At 47.2% G+C, this 18,364-nt stretch overlaps 1 protein-coding gene across 6 annotated transcripts in view; it reads right to left on the bottom strand.

The window, feature by feature from the left end:
- The window catches only part of LMAN2L (lectin, mannose binding 2 like), a 34,442-nt gene extending 23,288 nt beyond the window's left edge, over positions 1–11,154 (bottom strand). For 2 of the 6 annotated variants that reach the window (XM_026448498.1, XM_026448499.1), the window contains exons 1-4: positions 10,916–11,148; positions 8,994–9,112; positions 4,731–4,848; positions 3,842–3,924 (exon numbers count right to left, since the gene is read on the bottom strand). In XM_026448498.1, coding sequence (XP_026304283.1) covers positions 3,842–3,924; positions 4,731–4,848; positions 8,994–9,112; positions 10,916–11,141 — 546 coding nt within the window. In that variant the 5' untranslated portion in view covers positions 11,142–11,148. Of the gene's footprint in view, positions 1–3,841; positions 3,925–4,730; positions 4,849–8,993; positions 9,113–10,915 lie in introns of all 6 variants that reach the window. The other 4 variants (XM_026448500.1, XM_026448501.1, XM_026448502.1 and 1 more) reach the window with 3 other exon arrangements.
- Positions 11,155–18,364: the final 7,210 nt, after the last annotated feature.

The raw sequence follows: 18,364 nt of genomic DNA, 5'->3' as shown, positions 1-18,364 counted from the left end.
TAGCAAGCCAGAAAGGATGTCTCCATTGTTACCATCTAAAATAAATTTTTTTTTTTTCTTTTTTTTTTTTGAGACGGAGTCTCGCTCTGTCACCCAGGCTGGAGTGCAGTGGCCGGATCTCAGCTCACTGCAAACTCCGCCTCCCAGGTTCACGCCATTCTCCTGCCTCAGCCTCCCGAGTAGCTGGGACTACAGGCGCCACGACCTCGCCCGGCTAGTTTTTTGTATTTTTTAGTAGAGACGGGGTTTCACCGTGTTAGCCAGGATGGTCTTGATCTCCTGACCTCATGATCCGCCCGTCTAGGCCTCCCAAAGTGCTGGGATTACAGGCTTGAGCCACCGTGCCCGGCCTAAAATAAATTTTTTAAATTAACATCTACAAAATCCTTACAAAATAAACCCAAATCAGAATTTCTACTTTCTCAAATCAGAATTACTACTATCGCATGGTGAAATGGAAGCTAACAGAGTTTGAACACTTTGTTTCTGGAAGAAACAGAGAGACAAGTTTAAAACTCTTGTCAAGCCCTAACGCTGACAACTCTTATTCAGACGCATTTCTAACTACCACTATTTCCTCAGCATGACTACAAATCCAGTCATGATCCTCTCTTCAATAAAATCCTTTAATGCACCTACCCCTTCAGAATCAAGTCCAGACTCTTCAACAGGAACACAATCCTTCAGAATGTGGCCCCACGTGGTATATGGTGAGCGTGAGTCACACACATACAGCCTGCTCTGGCTCTCATCTAAACAGCTGAACCACCAACCACCCAAGCAGATGCTGCTCAGTCTCACTGGCTAGCTAACATGCCGAAGCTACGGTGTTAATACTATAGAACGCAAGGTGAACGGCAGCCCCGGGAACTGTGCAACATGACAAGAGCACTGGCCCTGCTTTTCAGTCTAGCCTCATCTGTCTCTGATTCTACTTTATTTCCACCTACTCATCATCCTCTCTCTCTTTTTTTTTTGAGATGGAGTCTCACTCTATCGCCCAGGCTGGAGTGCCGTGGCATGATCTCGACTCACACTCCAACCTCCATCTCCCAGGTTCAAGCGATTCTCCTGCCTCAGCCTCCTGAGTAGCTGGGATTACAGAAGCATGCTACCATGCCTGGCTAATTCTTGTATTTTTAGTAGAGATGGGATTTCCGCATGTTGGCCAGGGTAGTCTCGATCTCCTGACCTCGTGATCCACCCGCCTCGGCCTCCCAAAGTGCTGGGATTACAGGCGTGAGCCACTGTGCCTGGCCTCATCATTCCCCCTCTTAACCTTAGGACCTTACACATGCTTTTTTCCCTCTGCATGGGACGCTGGTTCCTTACTCTACAGACCTCAACCTAAAAGGCACTTCCTGGAAGAAGCCTTCACCACTACCAGCACCACTACTGCCCCGCCTCAGGTTAGAAGCTCCTGCTGTGTCCTCCCACAGTGCCCGAGTTCCCCCATCAGCATCCTCAGTGCTACTGAGTACAAGGACCATGTTATCTTGCTAATTCCCAGGGCCTGGCACCTAGAAAGTGGTTAATGTATGTGGAATGAAGAACAGCCCAGAAGAAACACCGAGAAGCAGCTGGAACTGATCCACAACAAAAGGTTATTCTCCTAACTCAGGTCTCACGTTCCACCCCCTCTAAAGTGAGCTCGCTGGGCATGGTGGCTCATACCTGTAACCTCACCACTTTGGGAGGCCGGGGTGGGCGAATCACCTGAGGTCAAGAGATGGAGACCATCCTAACCAACGTGGTGAAACCCTGTCTCTACTAAAAATACAAAAATTAGCTGGGCATGGTGGCATGTGCCTATAGTCCCAGTTACTCAGGAAGCCTGAGGCAGGAGAATGGCTTGAACCCGGGAGGTGGAGGCTGCAGTGAGCCGAGATTGCGCCACTGCACTCCAGCCTGGAGACGAGCAAGACTCCATCTCAAAAAATAAATATAAATAAAAAATAAAGTGAGCTATGTAGGAAATGTTAACGACTGTTGAATCTGAGCATCACAGATACAATGATCACTTTCTATCCTTCTAATTTTTTTGTTTGTTTTGGTGATAGTCTCGCTCTGTTGCCCAGGCTGGAGTGCAGTGGTGCGATCTCAGCTCACTGCAACCTCCACCTCCTGGATTCAAGCCATTCTCCTGACTCAGTATCCCGAGTAGCTGGGATTACAGGCTGGAGTGCAATGGCGTGCTCTCAGCTCACTGCAACCTCCACCTCCCAGATTCAAGTGACTCTCCCACCGCAGCCTCCCAAGTAGCTGGGACTACAGGTTAATACTAATAAAATACTAACACTAATACTAACAAAAATACTAATTTTTGTATTTTTAGTGGAGACAGGGTTTCACAGTGTTGGCCAGGCTGGTCTCGAACTCCTAACCTCAAGTAATCTGCCCACCTCGGCCTCCCAAAGCGCTGGGATTACAGGCGTAAGCCACCATGCCCGGCCTTCTAATGTTCTTTAAGTTTGAAAATTTTCATAATAAACCTTTGGGGAAAAAATAATGTGACCTTTGCCTCTATTTCCAATCCTGCTTTCCTCGCTAGGTATTACTTAGCTAAAGGATACCCAGCAACAACCTGTCATAATTTCCCGCCATCTGATGGCAGCGCCATAGGACACAGAGAGAGTACAAACCCACTGTCAATATAAGAAAGCAATAGCCGGGCATGGTGGCTCACACCTGTAATCCTAGCACTTTGGGAGGCCGAGGTGGGCGGATCACGAGGTCAGGGGTTCGAGACCAGCCTGACCAACAAGGTAAAACTCCGCCTCTACTAAAAACACAAAAATTAGCCGGGTGTGGTGGCACACACCTGTAGTCCCAGCTACTCAGGAGGCTGAGGCGGGAGAATGGCTTGAACCTGGGAGGCGGAGGTTGCAGTGAGCCGAGATCTCGCCACTGCCCTCCGGCGTGGGCGACAGAGCCAAACTCCGTCTCAAAAAAAAATTAAAAAAAAAAAAAGGCAAGCACTAAAAGACTCTCAGGGTCAGGTAACAAGAAGGCCCGCCAACAGCCAGATACTAGGTTCTAATAAAATGCTGGGCTTTCATCAATTTCCTTCCCTTATAGCCTTTTCTTCTTTCTTTCTTTTCTTCTCTTTCTTTCCTTTTTTTTTTTTTTGAGACAGAGTCTCACTCTGCTGCCCAGGGGGGTAGTGCGGTGGTGTGCAGTGATCTGATTCTCCTGCCTCAGTCTCCCAAGTAGCTGCGATTACAGGCACCCGTCACCATACCCGTCTAATTTTTGTACATTTAGTAGAGATGGGGTTTCACCATGTTGGCAAAGCTGGTCTCAAACTCCTGACCTCAGTTGATCCGCCAGCCTCGGCCTCCCAAAGTGCTGGGCTTACAGGTATGAGCCACTGCTCCTGGTCAATTATAGCCTTTTCTATAGGCAGGAGAACTGTTCTTCAGGTCTGAGATGAGGAAGAAGAAAAAGATGCTGAAAAGTGTGTGCAAGTTGCAGAAGAGAGCACAGCACTGATGGATTAAAAGTCAGGGGAGGCTGAGTTACATAAATTCGGCTTGGTCTGGAGCAGCCAAATCACCAACCAACCAAACATGCTCAATTTCAGTGGCTATCTAATAGGCACAAGAGAGAACATGATTAACGCTAAAGAAAAAGCCCCTGTTCAAGACAGTTATTCCCAAAGGACTGTGCACTCCTAAACAGTTCCTCTAGAGAAAACACTGACAAGGACATTAACTTTTGAAGTTCAATAGATGAAGAACCCCTCACTTTCTATCCCCTTTGTTCCCTCCTGTACAACATTCCTGAGGCAAAGAACTGTGATGTCAGTGCAGCTGATCTAGGCTCTGACACTTGCCATTACCTCTTGCTGCTTCTCCTCATTGGGGTAGGTGTCTACAAATACTCCCAGCCCCACAAATTTGTCCATGTTTCCAAACACAGGCCCTAGAGAGAGAGAACAGATGATGAACAATGAAATAAAGCTAAGAGTTGATAAAGGAATAATATATCACTATGATGGAGGAAAAAGTAAAATTCCAAAGACTCCCAAGCCTCTCTCAAGATGAGAAAACACGTGTAAAAGTACCCAGCAAAGCACATGGCCTGTAACAAGTGCCCAGTAAATATCTGTTAATTGTTTGTTGTTGGAGGCAAGGGAAAGAGAGAAGGCCTCTGCAACCTTATTTAGCACTCAGGCAGCTTCCTCATCCAAACTGGTTGCTAGGGTGCCCCTATAGAATTCTGCTTTACAAACACTTGGTAAAGACTATGCCCCCAAGAGAGAACTGAATTCCCTAGTTCTACTTCTTGTTGCAAAAGAGATCAGGTCAAATCAGGTTAAGCCTGCCATCTACGTGGAGCAATAATAGCTCCTACACAAGGAAAACAGATAACTCTTCTCTTGACTCAGCAGTGCTGAGATCATTCACTGTAAATGCTCAGAAGAAATCAGCTCACCCAATCGTCAGTGTTCAGGAGAGCCAGTGCTTTCATCCAGCCAACAGGCCAGGTAGTTTCACAAGGAAACTCAGAAAGAGCAACAAGCAAGCAACTGCCTCAGGATGAGCCAAATTCAGCTGCTTATGAGGACTCGGATCCCATTCTAGAGACTAGATAGGCCAGCGTTCATCCACATACATTAAAGGAGAGGGAAAACAGCTGGCACTGTGGGGAAGGAAACTTTTCAAAAAGCGGGCACATGAAAAAGCAGGTTGTCACACCCACACGAGAGTCACACAGGGTCCCAATACCTGGCTGCATCCGATCCTTTGTGTACCAGATTGCCAAGCCATCCCCATGCAGATTCTTCTTTCCTTGTCCATGGATTTTGAAGTGCACCTGCAACTCCCAGTCTCTCAGGAAACACGGCTAAAGCAAAACAGACATTAGAATCAATGAGGAGCATGACATGCAAAACCCCTCCAGCCCACATCAGCAGTCAACAGACTCGTAAAACACCAATGCAGGTAACACAAGGCTAAGGGTTGAAATCTAAATCTAAGACTTGCTAGTGTTCATGTCATAAAATCAAATGGATTGAACCATTCCACTGTTCGGAGATTTAATACGAAAATGAATAAACCCCCCAACTATCTTCAACATTTCCCAACAGAAACCGGACAGAACTCCAAAGCTGGAAGAGACAAGAGTATACCAAACTCCACTCCTGTGATCCTACATCCCCCCTGCAAAGTAGCTCGGCTTTAGAGTACAGATGGCTGAATCCATACTCATTTACAACTCAAGACCGCCCCTCACACAGAAAGACTCTGAAAAGCTGGATTTAAAGAAAGGTCAAAGCCTAATTTATTATAGTAGAAAAAGAAAAGCTAAGCTATTATGCAAAGGTTTCCAGGAATAATTAGCAGATACTATAAGCAACTCTAATTAGCTAGACCTGGCCCTCTGCCAAGCTGAGGGGTAAACCAGAATTCTCACAAGAAGAGCAAGCTACAGTTCCCCAAATCCTCCCATCCATGGCCAAGACGCTTAAATGCACTTGGAGAAGGATACAAGTGGATGGTTAAGTGTTTTAAAAAGCTGAACAGTTTCAAGAAAAAAATCAGAGTGGGTAGTTGATTTAGGGAAGCTTCTGGTTAAAAGTCTACTGTGAAGAAAGAACAGACCGACCAGCTGGGTTCAGCCAAAGGCTCTCCAAATAGACTGTTCTGGGCAACATATTGCTAGATCATTTTCAGTTTTCATTTTTTATTTCTGGGATATTTTCCAAAAGTGTTCATATTAGAAGTACACAGTCAAAATGAAAGGAGGTTGGGTACTCCTGCATTTAGCAACGGGCCCTGAAATCTCCAATAGGTTATCCTACTCTAATGAGCCAGTCTCTGTCTTGTCACTCCAGATTCTTAGCTCTCCTCTGTTTCATTAAGATTTCAGAGGGCCGGGCGCGGTGGCTCACGCCTGCAATCCCAGCACTTTGGGAGGCCGAGGCTGGCGCAGATCACGAGGTCAGGAGATCGACACCATCCTGGCTAACATGGTGAAACCCCATCTCTACTAAAAATACAAAAAAAAATTAGGCTGCCGTGGTGGTGGGCACCTGTAGTCCCAGCTGCTCGGGAGGCTGAGGCAGGAGAATGGTGTGAACCCGGGAGGCGGAGCTTGCAGTGAGCCAAGATTGCGCCAGTGCACTCTATCCAGCTACTCGGGAGGCTGAGGCAGGAGAATGGCATGAACCCAGGAGGTGGAGCTTGCAGTGAGCCGAGATGGCGCCACTGTACTCCAGCCTGGGAGACAGAGTGAGATTCTGTCTCAAAAAAAAAAAAAAGATTTCAGAGAAAGGGCCCAGCACGGTGACTGACGCCTTTAATCCCAGCACTTTGGGAAGCCGAGGCAGGCAGATCACAAGGTCAGGAGATCAAGATCATCCTGGCTAACACAGTGAAACCCCGTCTCTACTAAAAAAATACAAAAAATTAGCCAGGTGTGGTGGCGGGCGCCTGTAGTCCCACCTACTTGGGAGGCTGAGGTAGGAGAATGGTGTGAACCCAGGAGGTGGAGCTTGCAGTGAGCCAAGATAGTACCACTATACTCCAGCCTGGGCAATACAGCGAGACTCCATTTAAAAAAAAAAAAAAGAAAAGATTTCAGAGAAAGGCCAGGCACAGTAGCTCACACCAGTAATCCAAGCATTTTGAGAGGCTACGGTGGGAGGATAACTTGAGCCCAGGAGGTCCAGACTGCAGTGAGCTGTGACAGTGCCACTGCACTCCAGCCTAGCTGACAGAGTGATGAGATCCTGTCTCAAAAAAAAAAAAAAAATCTTTCAGAGAAAGAGTGACATTCAGTGGGGCAGGAAGCTGCCAGGAGGTAGGTATGAAGCCCCTGGGAACAGGGCAGTGTCACATAAGTTCTCAGTGAGCCAAGAGGTGTCTGTCACTGATTCTTGGCCTCCTACAGCACAGTGCTATACCGTTTTGCTCAGGACCATGTCTAACTGTGGTTCTGAAATTCTGCCACACACTGGATTCACCTAGGCAGTTTTAAAAAATCCCAGTGGCCAAGCTGCACCCTATTCCAATTAGATCAGAATCTCTGGGGGTGAGACCCAGGCATCAATTCCAATGGAGAGCCAAATTTGAGAACCACTGCTCAAACAAATGGATCCTATTCAAATAACTCAGAAATAAGCCCACAGTCATGGTGATAGCCAGATAACAGCGAATACAGGTATCAGAAATCTGAAAAAAGGGAAGAACTAGAGGCTATACTAGAACTGCGGCTACAAGTTATGTAGAGACAGAGAGCCAGCAAGACAGCAGCGGAGTATCAAGCCTTGAACATAATCATCCGGTAACCCACAAGAGCCCCATCAACAAACTTATAGAAGTGTAATGACGTAACACATATTTCTGTAACCATTTTAACTTGCCACAGTCTTTTCATGTCTATCGTCTTATTTTATTCTCACAAGAAGCCCAGTGGGCAAGTAAAACAGGTATTCTAAAGCTCATTTATCAGATGGAGAAACAGAAAACTAAGAGGTTAAATAATCTGCCTAGGGCTCACAGGAGGACTGTAACAGAGGTAGACCAAGAACCCCAGTCTTTCAACTGTCCTTTATCTCTCCTACCAAAACACAATGCTCTGTACTCTGTCCACAAATGAGCTCAGCACTATGATCTAGGTTAAGAGGCCAGTTTGTGCAGATAGCTAATGTAGAAATTTCCCGGGCCAGGTGCGGTGGCTCAAGCCTGTAATCCCAGCACTTTGGGAGGCTGAGACGGGCGGATCACAAGGTCAGGAGATCGAGACCATCCTGGCTAACCTGGTGAAACCCCGTCTCTACTAAAAAAAAAAAAAAAAAAATAGCCGGGTGAGGTGGCGGGCGCCTGTGGTCCCAGCTACTCGGGAGGCTGAGGCAGGAGAATGGCGTAAACCCGGGAGGCGGAGCTTGCAGTGAGCTGAGATCCGGCCACTGCACTCCAGCCTGGGCGACAGGGCGAGACTCCGTCTCAAAAAAAAAAAAAAAGAAATTTCCCTTGCCCTCCTGAACAAGGAAAAGAAATCATTCTCTTTTCTGAGATTCACTTATCTACAACTCATAAGAAAAGCCACGTAAAAGTAAGTTCTTAGTTTATGAGAGCTCCAGAGAAAGTATCAAAGGATGCCAGTCATGCCCAAAAGTAAACTGGTCATAAAAGATTTAGAAAGAGCCCTGGAAACAGAAGAGAAAGCATCATCTTACACTTGTACAAAATCACAGTGCAGCCACACCGGGAATACTGCATTCACTTCTGGTCGCCATACCTCAAGGAATACAATGTAGCTACAAAAGGTCCAGAGAAGTACAAATAAAATGACCAATAGCTCAGAGTGGCTTTCACATGAAAATAAAATTTTATATCAGACTCTTCAAACTGAAATAAGGTGGGGATGCTGGGATAAGGTTTGGGATCAATTTAAGAGAGTACTCTCAACCAGGCCTGGTGGCTCACACCTGTAATCCCAGACCTTTGGGAGACCAAGGCAGGAGGATTGTTTGAGACCAAGAATTTGAGACCAGCCTGGGCAACACAGCAAGATCCCATCTCTACAAAAAATATTTTTAAAATGAGCCAGGTGCAGTGGCACATGCCTGTAGTCTCAGCTACTCAGGAGGCTGAGGGAGGAGGACCCCTTAAGCCCAGGAGTTTGAGGCTGTAGTGAGCTATGATTGTGCCACTGCACTCTGGTCTTCTTACAATCTTCTTACAAAGTGGTTAAGCAGGAGTTAAGTTATTATTAAACTCTAAGGAGTAGTACTATTGGGCCAATCAGGAATTAAAGACATTTCAGGGGAAAAAAAATGAATTATTTGCTATAATTAAATAGCATTTTCCTAAATACCTGATTTATTTATTATGAAGGTCGGAATAATCTCAAAAATAAAGATCCTTGATATCCACAGGAGACAGAATACCAGGGGGATAGACAGCAAAATTAAATCAGTATGCCACTGCTGAACCTTTTAGGCCTTTCTGGGTCACCAACACAGGAGGGAGAAAGATTCTTACCACCCGGTTCCACAAGGCACCCTGTTTACTTTGCATATCTGGGGTAAGGCGGATATACTGGGTCATCACCATGGCATTGCCCATCAGATTCCACAGTGAGGAACTGCCTGTGCCCACACCTACAGGAAGGAAGTAGATCAGTTCATACTCTTCAACACCAATCCATTCAGAAAGCAGCCACCACAGAGCCTCTGAAAGCTGAGCCATCATCTTTTTTCCCCCTTTAATGTCACTCAATCTCCTATCTTGCCACGCATGAATCTTAAATCCTTACCATCTCTACAACTTTCACAAGGCCTTTATCAGGTGAGGACCCCAAAGTACATCAGAACTATCACTTTATGCATGCTACAGTAACCACAGCTCACATCCATTCTTCCCGTTGTAATATGTGAATAAACTTCAGCATCGTAAAAGGAAAAAAATTTCCTGAGTTATATCAAAAAGAGTTTGACAGGTCAGGTGCAGTGGCTCACCCCTGTAATCCCCACACTTTGAGTGGCTGAGGAGGGAGGGCATCTTGAGGTCAGCAGTTTGAGACCACTCTAGGCAACATAGAAAGACCCTGTCTTTACCAAAAAAATAAAAATTAGCCAGGTGTGGTTGTCCTTGTCTATAGTCCTAGCTACTCAGGAGGCTGAGGTGGCAGGATCACTTGAGCCCAGGAGGGTGAAACTGCATGAGCCATGATTGTGCCACTGCACTCCAGCCTAGGCAATGGAACAAGATCCTGTCTCTAAAAATATATAAATAAAAACAAAAAGTTTGACCCTCACGTCTCTGGCGCTTAGTCACATTCTTTCTTTTCTTTTCTTTTCTTTTTGAGATGGAGTCTTGCTCTGTTGCCCAGGCTGAAGTGCAGTGGCGTGTCTGGGCTCACTGCAAGCTCCGCCTCCCAGGTTCACACCATTCTCCTGCCTCAGCCTCCCCAGAAGCTGGGACTACAGGCGCCCGCCACCACGCCCGGCTAGTTTTTTGTATTTTTAGTAGAGACGGGGTTTCACCGTGTTAGCCAGGATGGTCTCAATCTCCTGACCTCGTGATCCGCCCGCCTCAGCCTCCCAAAGTGCTGGGATTACAGGCGGGAGCCACCGCACCCGGCCGTCACATTCTTTCTTTAAACAACCCTTAAAGTGTGAAGCTACTCCCTGTACCCTCAACTATAAACTTCTTTAAGAGTGAAAACTTTGTGTCTGCAAACTCATGAATATTAGCAAAGAGATCAGCACAGAGGCACTCCAGGCATGTAAGGGAATAAATGATTACCCTTAGTAGTAGCGTATACTTTTGCACTTTGAACTGTTTTGTGTCCCACTACTTATGCCTTAGTGGGGAAAGACTTGTGTTAGTTAAGCCATCTGCACTGGTTTGTCAACGTTTTGTAGCTAACTGTATCAATTTTCTGGCCGATAAGCTGTGCTTAGAGTTGTGTAAACCCTAACCTCTTTCATCAATAGGGCCCCTAGGCTGCAGAAGAGAAGGTGGTTCTACCCAGCAGCATAATTTTATCATCTTTCTTCTCATTCCGTTCAAGTTCTACCCCAGTTCTTCCTCCTGCTTTATTTCTAGCACATCCACAGGTCCATCTGGAGACCGGCTCATTGCTAGTAGCCCTCAATTACCCCTCACCATTCTCAATTCTCTCCCCTTCCCAAACTCCTCCTGTCTAACTCCAAGCCTAGCACTAGTGGCACCCGACGGCCCTGCCTTTACCTACTGGAAACTTCCAGAGCTTGGCAGGCACACCTAACTCCTGCCTTTCAGACCTGTGGCTCCCAAACGCGGAGGGAGTCCCCGTGGGCCCCACCACCGCCAGCAGTTTCCTCCGGACCACGAAGCCCTTCGCCGCCCCCGCCTCTACCCCTGAAATCAAGTCCCGAAGCCCGCCCCACTGCACGACCACCTCACCCTGGGCGCCTCACCCTGGTAGGGCTTCGACAGCGAGTGCTCCCGTTTCAAGTACTCGAACGTCTGACCCGCCCCGACTTGCTGTGGCCCCTGCCCAGACCCCAACAAAAGAAGAAGGAGTAACATCCTGGACCCATCCCGAGCCGACAAACATCGCCGCCACTTCTGCCACCACCCAAGGGGTCCCAGAGCCGCCGCCATCTTTCCCACCGCCGACCCTTCATCAAAAGCCCGCCCCATCGCCCAACCCATTGGCCCGAAGAACCACCGTCGCCGCGTTCTATTGGCTTTCGTCAAGCCCCCGCCCCTGCAGGTGAGCATATCACCGATTGGCTGGCTTGTGTATCAGTTGCCTTGCCAACCCAGAAAAGGGGCGTAGCCGAATGCCCAGACTCCCTTATTTGCATTTGCCCTGAGTTCCGCTAGGCTTGCTGGGATACGTAGTTTATTTCTACTTTGTTTTCTGCGTACGAGAGTACATTTAAAGAGATAAAACGTTTCTTCTGGTCCCAAACAAACATTCTATCCTCTCTGCAATAGTACGGTCCTGACTGCAGCTCTCTGAATCAGTTTGGAAGATATAGCAGTGAAAGGAGAAATAGACAAATCCATAAAATAGCTGGAAAATTATCAATTTATAAAAGACTTGAATGGCACTGCCAACTAACTTGACCTGATGATATTTATAGAAACTCCACCTAACAACTGCGGAAGACACATTCTCTTCAAATGCAAATGACTCCTTTGCCGTGATAGTCTGGGCCGTCAGCAACCTACAGATATAAAATAATTGAAAGCACACAAATTAATTAATTCTAAAAGCCATCACCTCCTTCCCTCTTTTTTTTTTTTTTCTCTTTTGTTTGAAACGACGTCTTGGCCGGGGGCCGTGGCTCACGCCTGTAATTCCAGCACTTTGGGAGTCCGAGGCGGGCGGATCACCTGAGGTTGGAAGCTCGAGACCAGCCTGACCAACATGGAGAAACCCCATCTCTATTAAAAATACAAAAAAAAAAAAAAAAATTGCCAGGCCTGGTGGCACCTGTAATCCCAGCTACCGGGAGGCTGAGGCAGGAGAATCGCTTGAACCCAGGAGGCAGAGGTTGCCGTGAGCAAAGACCAAGCCACTGCACTCCAGCCTGAGCCACAAAAGCAAAACTCCGTCTCAAAAAAAAAAAAAAAAAAAAAGAGAGAAACAGAGAGATAAGGTCTTGCTCTGTTGCCCACACTGGAGTGCAGTGGCACAGTCTCAGCTCCAGCCTCTACCTCCCTGGCTCAAGTGATCCTGCCACCTTAGCCTCCTGAGTAACTGGGACTACAGGCACATCCCTTCATCTTTATCCGGCAGCACAACAACATGTGTCCAGACTGGTCTCCACGTAGCCACTAAAGTGATCAAAACCATCTAACCACGGTGAGTGTCAGGGTTAAATGAGTCAATATTGGTAAACCTCTTAGAACAGTGCCTTGCGTGTAGTAAGCACTATTTCTTTCTTTTTTCTTTTCTTTTTTTTTTTTTTTTTTTTTTTTGAAACAGGGTCTCTCTCTGTCGCCCAGGCTGGAGTGCAGTGGCATGACCACAGCCTCAACCTCCTGGGCTCAAGGGATCTTCCCACTTCAGCCTCTCAAGTAGCTGGGACGACAGGTATGTGTCACCACGCCTGGCTAATTTTTAATTTTTTGTAGCAATAGGGTGTGTGTGTAGGGGGGGTCTCACTAAGTTGCCCAGATTTGTCTCAAACTTCTGGACTTCAGCGATCCGCCCTCCTCAGCCTCCTAGAGTGCTGGGATTCCAGGTGTAAACCACCACACCAAGCCGTAAGCACTATTTCATCATCATCATTCTTATGAACCGGGCCTTTGATGGCTCACCCTCACCTGTGGGGAGGAGATTCAAGCCCCTCAACTTGGCACACAAAGCCCCCTGCCATCTGGCCCTGGCCTTATTGCCCATGACACTTTTCCTCCATCTTTTTTTTTTTTGAGACGGAGTCTCGCTCTGTCGCCCAGGCTGGAGTTCAGTGGCCGGATCTCAGCTCACTGCAAGCTCCGCCTCCCGGGTTCACGCCATTCTCCTGCCTCAGCCTCCCGAGTAGCTGGGACTACAGGCGCCCGCCACCTCGCCTGGCTCGTTCTTTGTATTTTTTAGTAGAGACGGGGTTTCACTGTGTTCGCCAGGATAGTCTCAATCTCCTGACCTCGTGATCTGTCCGTCTCGGCCTCCCAAAGTGCTGGGATTACAAGCTTGAGCCACCGCGCCCGGCCTTTTCCTCCATCTTTATGCTCCAGCTTCCCTTCCCTCTTTTTTTCTGCAGTCCACTTCCTTCTGGAGGTCCTTTCCGAACCCCTCAGGCAGGGTAGATTCCCCTGTCTGAGCTCTCAAAGTGCTCCATGCACATCCCTTAGAGAGCAATTGACAGATCTGTATTTCTGTCTTCCCAATAGACTTAACCAAAGTTAACACTCTCTTGCTTTCCTGAGCATGAATATATTTAATAAGATAAACATAATTATGAGCCTGATTTCCAGGGGATCAACTTTTTAAAATTAAAGCTGTCACAGCTATTTTCTTTTTTACTCGGCCGGGCATGGTGGCTCATGCCTGTAATCCCAGCACTTTGGGAGGCAAAGGTGGGTGGATTACCTGAGGTCAGGAGTTCAAGACCATCCTGGCCAACATGGTGAAACCCCATCTCTACTAAAAATACAAAAGATTAGCCGGCCGTGGTGGCACACACCAGTAGTCCCAGCTACTCGGGAGGCTGAGGCAGGAGCATCGCTTGAACCCAGAAGGCGGAGGTTGCAGTGAGCCGAGACCGCACCACAGCACTCCAGCCTGGGCAACACAGTGAGACTTCATCTCAAAAAAAAAAAAAATATATATATATATATATATATATATATGTATATACAAAAAGTAAACGGATGTGGTGGTGGATGCCTGTAATCCCAGATACTTGGGAGGCTGAGGCAGGAGAATCGCTTGAACCTAGGAGGTGGAGGTTGCGGTGAGTCGAGAAGATTGCACCACTGTCCTCCAGCCTGGGCAGCAGATCCTGCTCAAAAAAAAAAAAAAAAAAAAAGGAAGAGATGGAGACTCATTCCATCACCCAGGCTGAGGTGCAATACTATGATCATAGCTCACTACAGCCTCAAACTGCTGGGTGAGCCTCAGCTAATTTTTAAAATTTTTTCTAAAGATGGGGGTCTCTATGTTGTCAAGGCTGGTTTTGAACTCCTGGCCTTAAGCGATCCTCCCACCTCATCTCTCAAAGTGCTGGGATTACAGGCATGAGCTATGGTACCCAGCCTGTCACAGCCATCAGTCTTTGACACCCTCCAATGTCACATGTCTGGTGCTAAGACTTCAGGAATTGCAATGAATCTGTTCATGTCATACACTGGCTTTAAAACCATTCATAACTCCCAACTACCAAAATCGAAAGTCCTTAGTGTAGCATTCAAAGCACTTTGCATCCTGACTAAAATCAGGTGGTATGCATGTGTACTATAACGTGTGTCACCTGGAATTATGGTGCTCAATTAACAGATTATGGGTTTGTCTCTGCAGCAAGGCTGGGAGCTCCAGGACCACAGGAAGCAGGTCTTACTCATTTCCTATCTCAGGCCCCACCCATTTCCCTAACGCCAACCTATCACCCAGCACATATAGGGGTTCGAATTGTTTTGAATAAAATTACCTTCATTGCATTTCTCTGCAAGATGAATTTTTAATTGTGGTAAAATGCACATAAAGGCCAGGCGCAGTGGCTCATACCTGTAATTCCAACACTTTGGGAGGCCGAGGCGGGGGGCTCACCTGAGGTCGGGAGTTTGAGACCAGCCTGACCAACATGAAGAAACCCTGTCTCTACTAAAAATACAAAATTAGCTGGACATGGTGGTGCATGCCTATAATCCCAGCTACTCAGGAGGCTGAGGCAGGAGAATAACTTGAACCTGGGAAGCGGAGGTTGCGGTGAGCCAAGATTGCGCCACTGCACTCCAGCCTGGGCAACAAGACTGAAACTCCGTCTCCAAGCAAAAAAAAAGGAAGGAGACGTGGGGTAACTCCAGGTAAACAAGGGATTTTTCATGAGAGGAAGGATGGAGAAGGTCTTATCTGAGTCACTGAGGAAGGGTGGAAGTGGGTCTTATCTCGGGATATTCCAGAGCAGGGTAGTCCGTTAAGATCAACCATTTCTCAGCTGGGCACGGTGGCTCACACCTGTAATCCCAGCACTTTGGGAGGCTGAGGCGGGCAGATCCCATGTCAGGAGTTTAAGACCAGCCTGGCCAACAAACATGGTGAAACCCTGTCTACTAAAAATACAAAAAAATATTAGCCAGGCATCATGGCACGTGCCTGTAATCCCAGCTACCTAGGAGGCTGAGGCATGAGAATCACTCGAGCCCAGGAGGCAGAGGTTGCAGTGAGCCAAGATCGCAGCACTCTACTCCAGCCTGGACAATGGAGTCTACAAAATGAGATGGAAGGAAGACAAAAGGATGGGGGATTTATTTACTGTAGCTGCTTTTCAGAAGCACAAGCTGCAGCTAACTTCAACACAGTCAAGGTGTTGAGGGGTGGTGGTGGGAAAGAGAACAAGTAGCCATGCCCCCTTCAACACCGCCTTTTACGCCCACGCAGAGGCACCCCCTGAAAGCTGGCTCGGGTCTTGCGCTGCCATCCTTTCAGCTGCCTAGCAGTCCCCTTTTTCTCTGTGGAATCATCTGTCTCCCACAGTCTAGGGCTGCACAACTTCAGGGCTGGGGTATTCATATACAATGTGAGTTGTGTATTCCAGCAGTTCTGGGTAATTCCTCTACCTTCCCGTCTTCCAAGCCAAAGAGGGGGGCTGGGTGCGGTGGCTCATGCCTATAATTCTAGCACTGTGGGAGGATTGCTTGAGCCCAGGAGTTCAAGACCAGCCTGGGCAAGATGTTGAGACCCTGTGCCTTTTAAAAAATTAAAAACAACAACAACAACAACCAAAGAGGAACCTCCTCTCAGGAGCAACTTGAAGCCTGATGCCCCTTCACCCCATGATAGAGGCTCCAGGGCAGCCTCTTGGCCTATTCTTTCCACTGCTTCTCACCCTTCTTTTACAAACCTTGCCATTCAATTCTGATCCACCCCCTCCCAGGACCAAAGCAGGGTCTAACATCAGCCCTCCCTAGGCCAAGTACAACCATCCATCCATCCTCAGGTATCCAGTGGGTCAGGTCCATCTTCAGCCCAATAGTCACAGTTGACTGGGTCCTACCAACTGTACCTCCAGTTCCCCAGGTAGCCACTGGAGCATACAAGAGGACAGTAGCTCCAACACTAACTAGCCAGCTACTTCCCAGTGGTGACTTCTCAACATTGGCCTCCTGAAAGCCACAGTCAAATATCCTGGGGTAGGTACCTTTGCCTGAGCCCTACTGCCAGACACTTGAGTCAATAGGTGCAGGGATTTAGTTTTGAAGAAAAAAAAAAAAAACTTGGAGAATTTTATTTATTTATTTATTTATTTTTGAGAGAGTCTCTCACTCTATCATCCAGGCTGGAGGGCAGTGGTATGATCACAGCTCACTGCAACCTCTGCCTCCCAGGCTCAAGCCGTCCTCCCGCCTCATCCTCCTGAGTAGCTGGGACCACAGGCACATGCCACCATGCCCAGCTAATTTTTATATTTTTTTGTAGAGACAGGATTTCACCATGTTGGCCAGGCTGGTCTCAAACTCCTGGTTGGGTTCAAGCAATCCGCCCACCTCAGTGTCCCAAAGTGCTGGGATTACAGGCATGAGCCACTACACCTAGCCTCTTTTTTTTTTTTTTTTTCAGAGACAGGGTCTTGTTCTGTCACCCAAGATAGAGTGCAGTGGTGTGATCATGGCTCACTGCAGCCTCAAACTCCTGGGCTCAAGGGATCCTCCTGCCTTAGCCTTCTGAGTAGTTGGATTACAGTCAGGTGTCACCATGCCTGGCTATTATTTTATTTTATTTTTTGTAGAGATAATGTCTTGCTATTTGACCAGGCTGGTGTTGAACTCCTGGGCTCGAGTCATCCTCCTACCTTGGCCCCCGAAAGTGTTGGAATTACAGGTGTGAGCCATCGTGCCCACCCCACCCTCCACCAGAGAATTTAATACGCAGCCCATTTTTCGGAACTACAGCCTTTTCACATCCAGTATCTCATTTTGACCTCACAATGACTTGTTGTGGTAATCTTTAAGATTAGATGGGAGACTGAGGCAGGAGAATGGCGTGGGCCCGGGAGGCGGCGGTTGCAGTGAGCCGAGATGGCGCCACTGCACTCCAACCTGGGTGACAGAGCGAGACTCCGTCTCAAAAAAAAAAAAAAGATTAGGACAGGCTGGGCGCAGTGGCTCACACACCTGTACTACCAGCACTTTGGAGGCTGAGGCAGGAGGATCACTTGAGTTCAGGAGCTTGACACCAGACTGGGCAACATCGTAAGACCCCATCTCTACAAAAAATACAAAAACTTGTCTGGGCGTGGTGGTGTGCACCAGTAGACCCAGCTACTCGGGATACCGAGACAGGAGACTCATTTGACCCCAGGGGGTCAAGGCTGCAGTGAGCCATGATCAAGCCACTCCACTCCAGCCTGGGTGACAAAGCAAGACCCTATCTGTAAAAAAAGAAAAAAAAAAAACGATGAGGCTCCAACTCCTGAATTTAGAGATAAGAATTAGAGATTTGCTTTAAGATACTCTAGAGGAATATCATGTGTGTGTGTTTAGAAGGGTAGGATGGATAAACAAAAAAACCGTCAGGATGTTGAGAACTGCTGGAGCTGTGATATGGTTGCACAATACTCCCTCCAGCTCATGGGTGTGTGAAAGCTGCCGTAAGAAAAAGCTTCTCAAAGCCTCCCCTGGAGATGATGAGGAAATATGCTGGGTATGCATTTGTGGTGTTTTCTAAATTTCTCCGAGGAAAGGAAAACTGTAATTAACTATAATCTAGTAAAGTTCATTGTGACCCATCAGATATAATGTCATAACTAAAGAGAGAGATATCTGCAATCTAGAAAAAGAACAGACAAGGGATGAAAATAAGTCAGAGCTGTATCAGTTCTGTCCAGGAAAGAGAATGCTTCTAAGTAGCCTGTGTTAGATCTCCGTATAACTTTATTCAAATAAAGCCTATTTTCTGAGCATATTTATAAAGACTTCCAGCCTACCATTCTAATCTTCTTAGCAGTTTACTTTTTCTGTATAAATTAAGAAATTAGTATGTGTTTGGGTTTATCACTTAGTTATTAGTTTAGTCAGAGTGACTTAGATCTCCCAGTCTGTTTATTTGCAGAGAAATTGATAAAAACCAGTATCCTGAGGACCAGATCTCAGATCTATGGTGGCTCCTTGCAGTGGCAGAGCTCCCACAACTCAGCTGTGCCTCTGGGAATCCAGATGCTTGCTTCCCACAGAGTTAGGGTATAAGATTTGCT

Source organism: Piliocolobus tephrosceles, chromosome 15, assembly GCF_002776525.5.
Source record: "Piliocolobus tephrosceles isolate RC106 chromosome 15, ASM277652v3, whole genome shotgun sequence".
NCBI classification, from domain to species: domain Eukaryota; kingdom Metazoa; phylum Chordata; class Mammalia; order Primates; family Cercopithecidae; genus Piliocolobus; species Piliocolobus tephrosceles.
The sequence above is the reverse complement of the archived record's forward strand: the minus strand, read 5'-3'. Positions and strand labels throughout refer to the sequence as shown.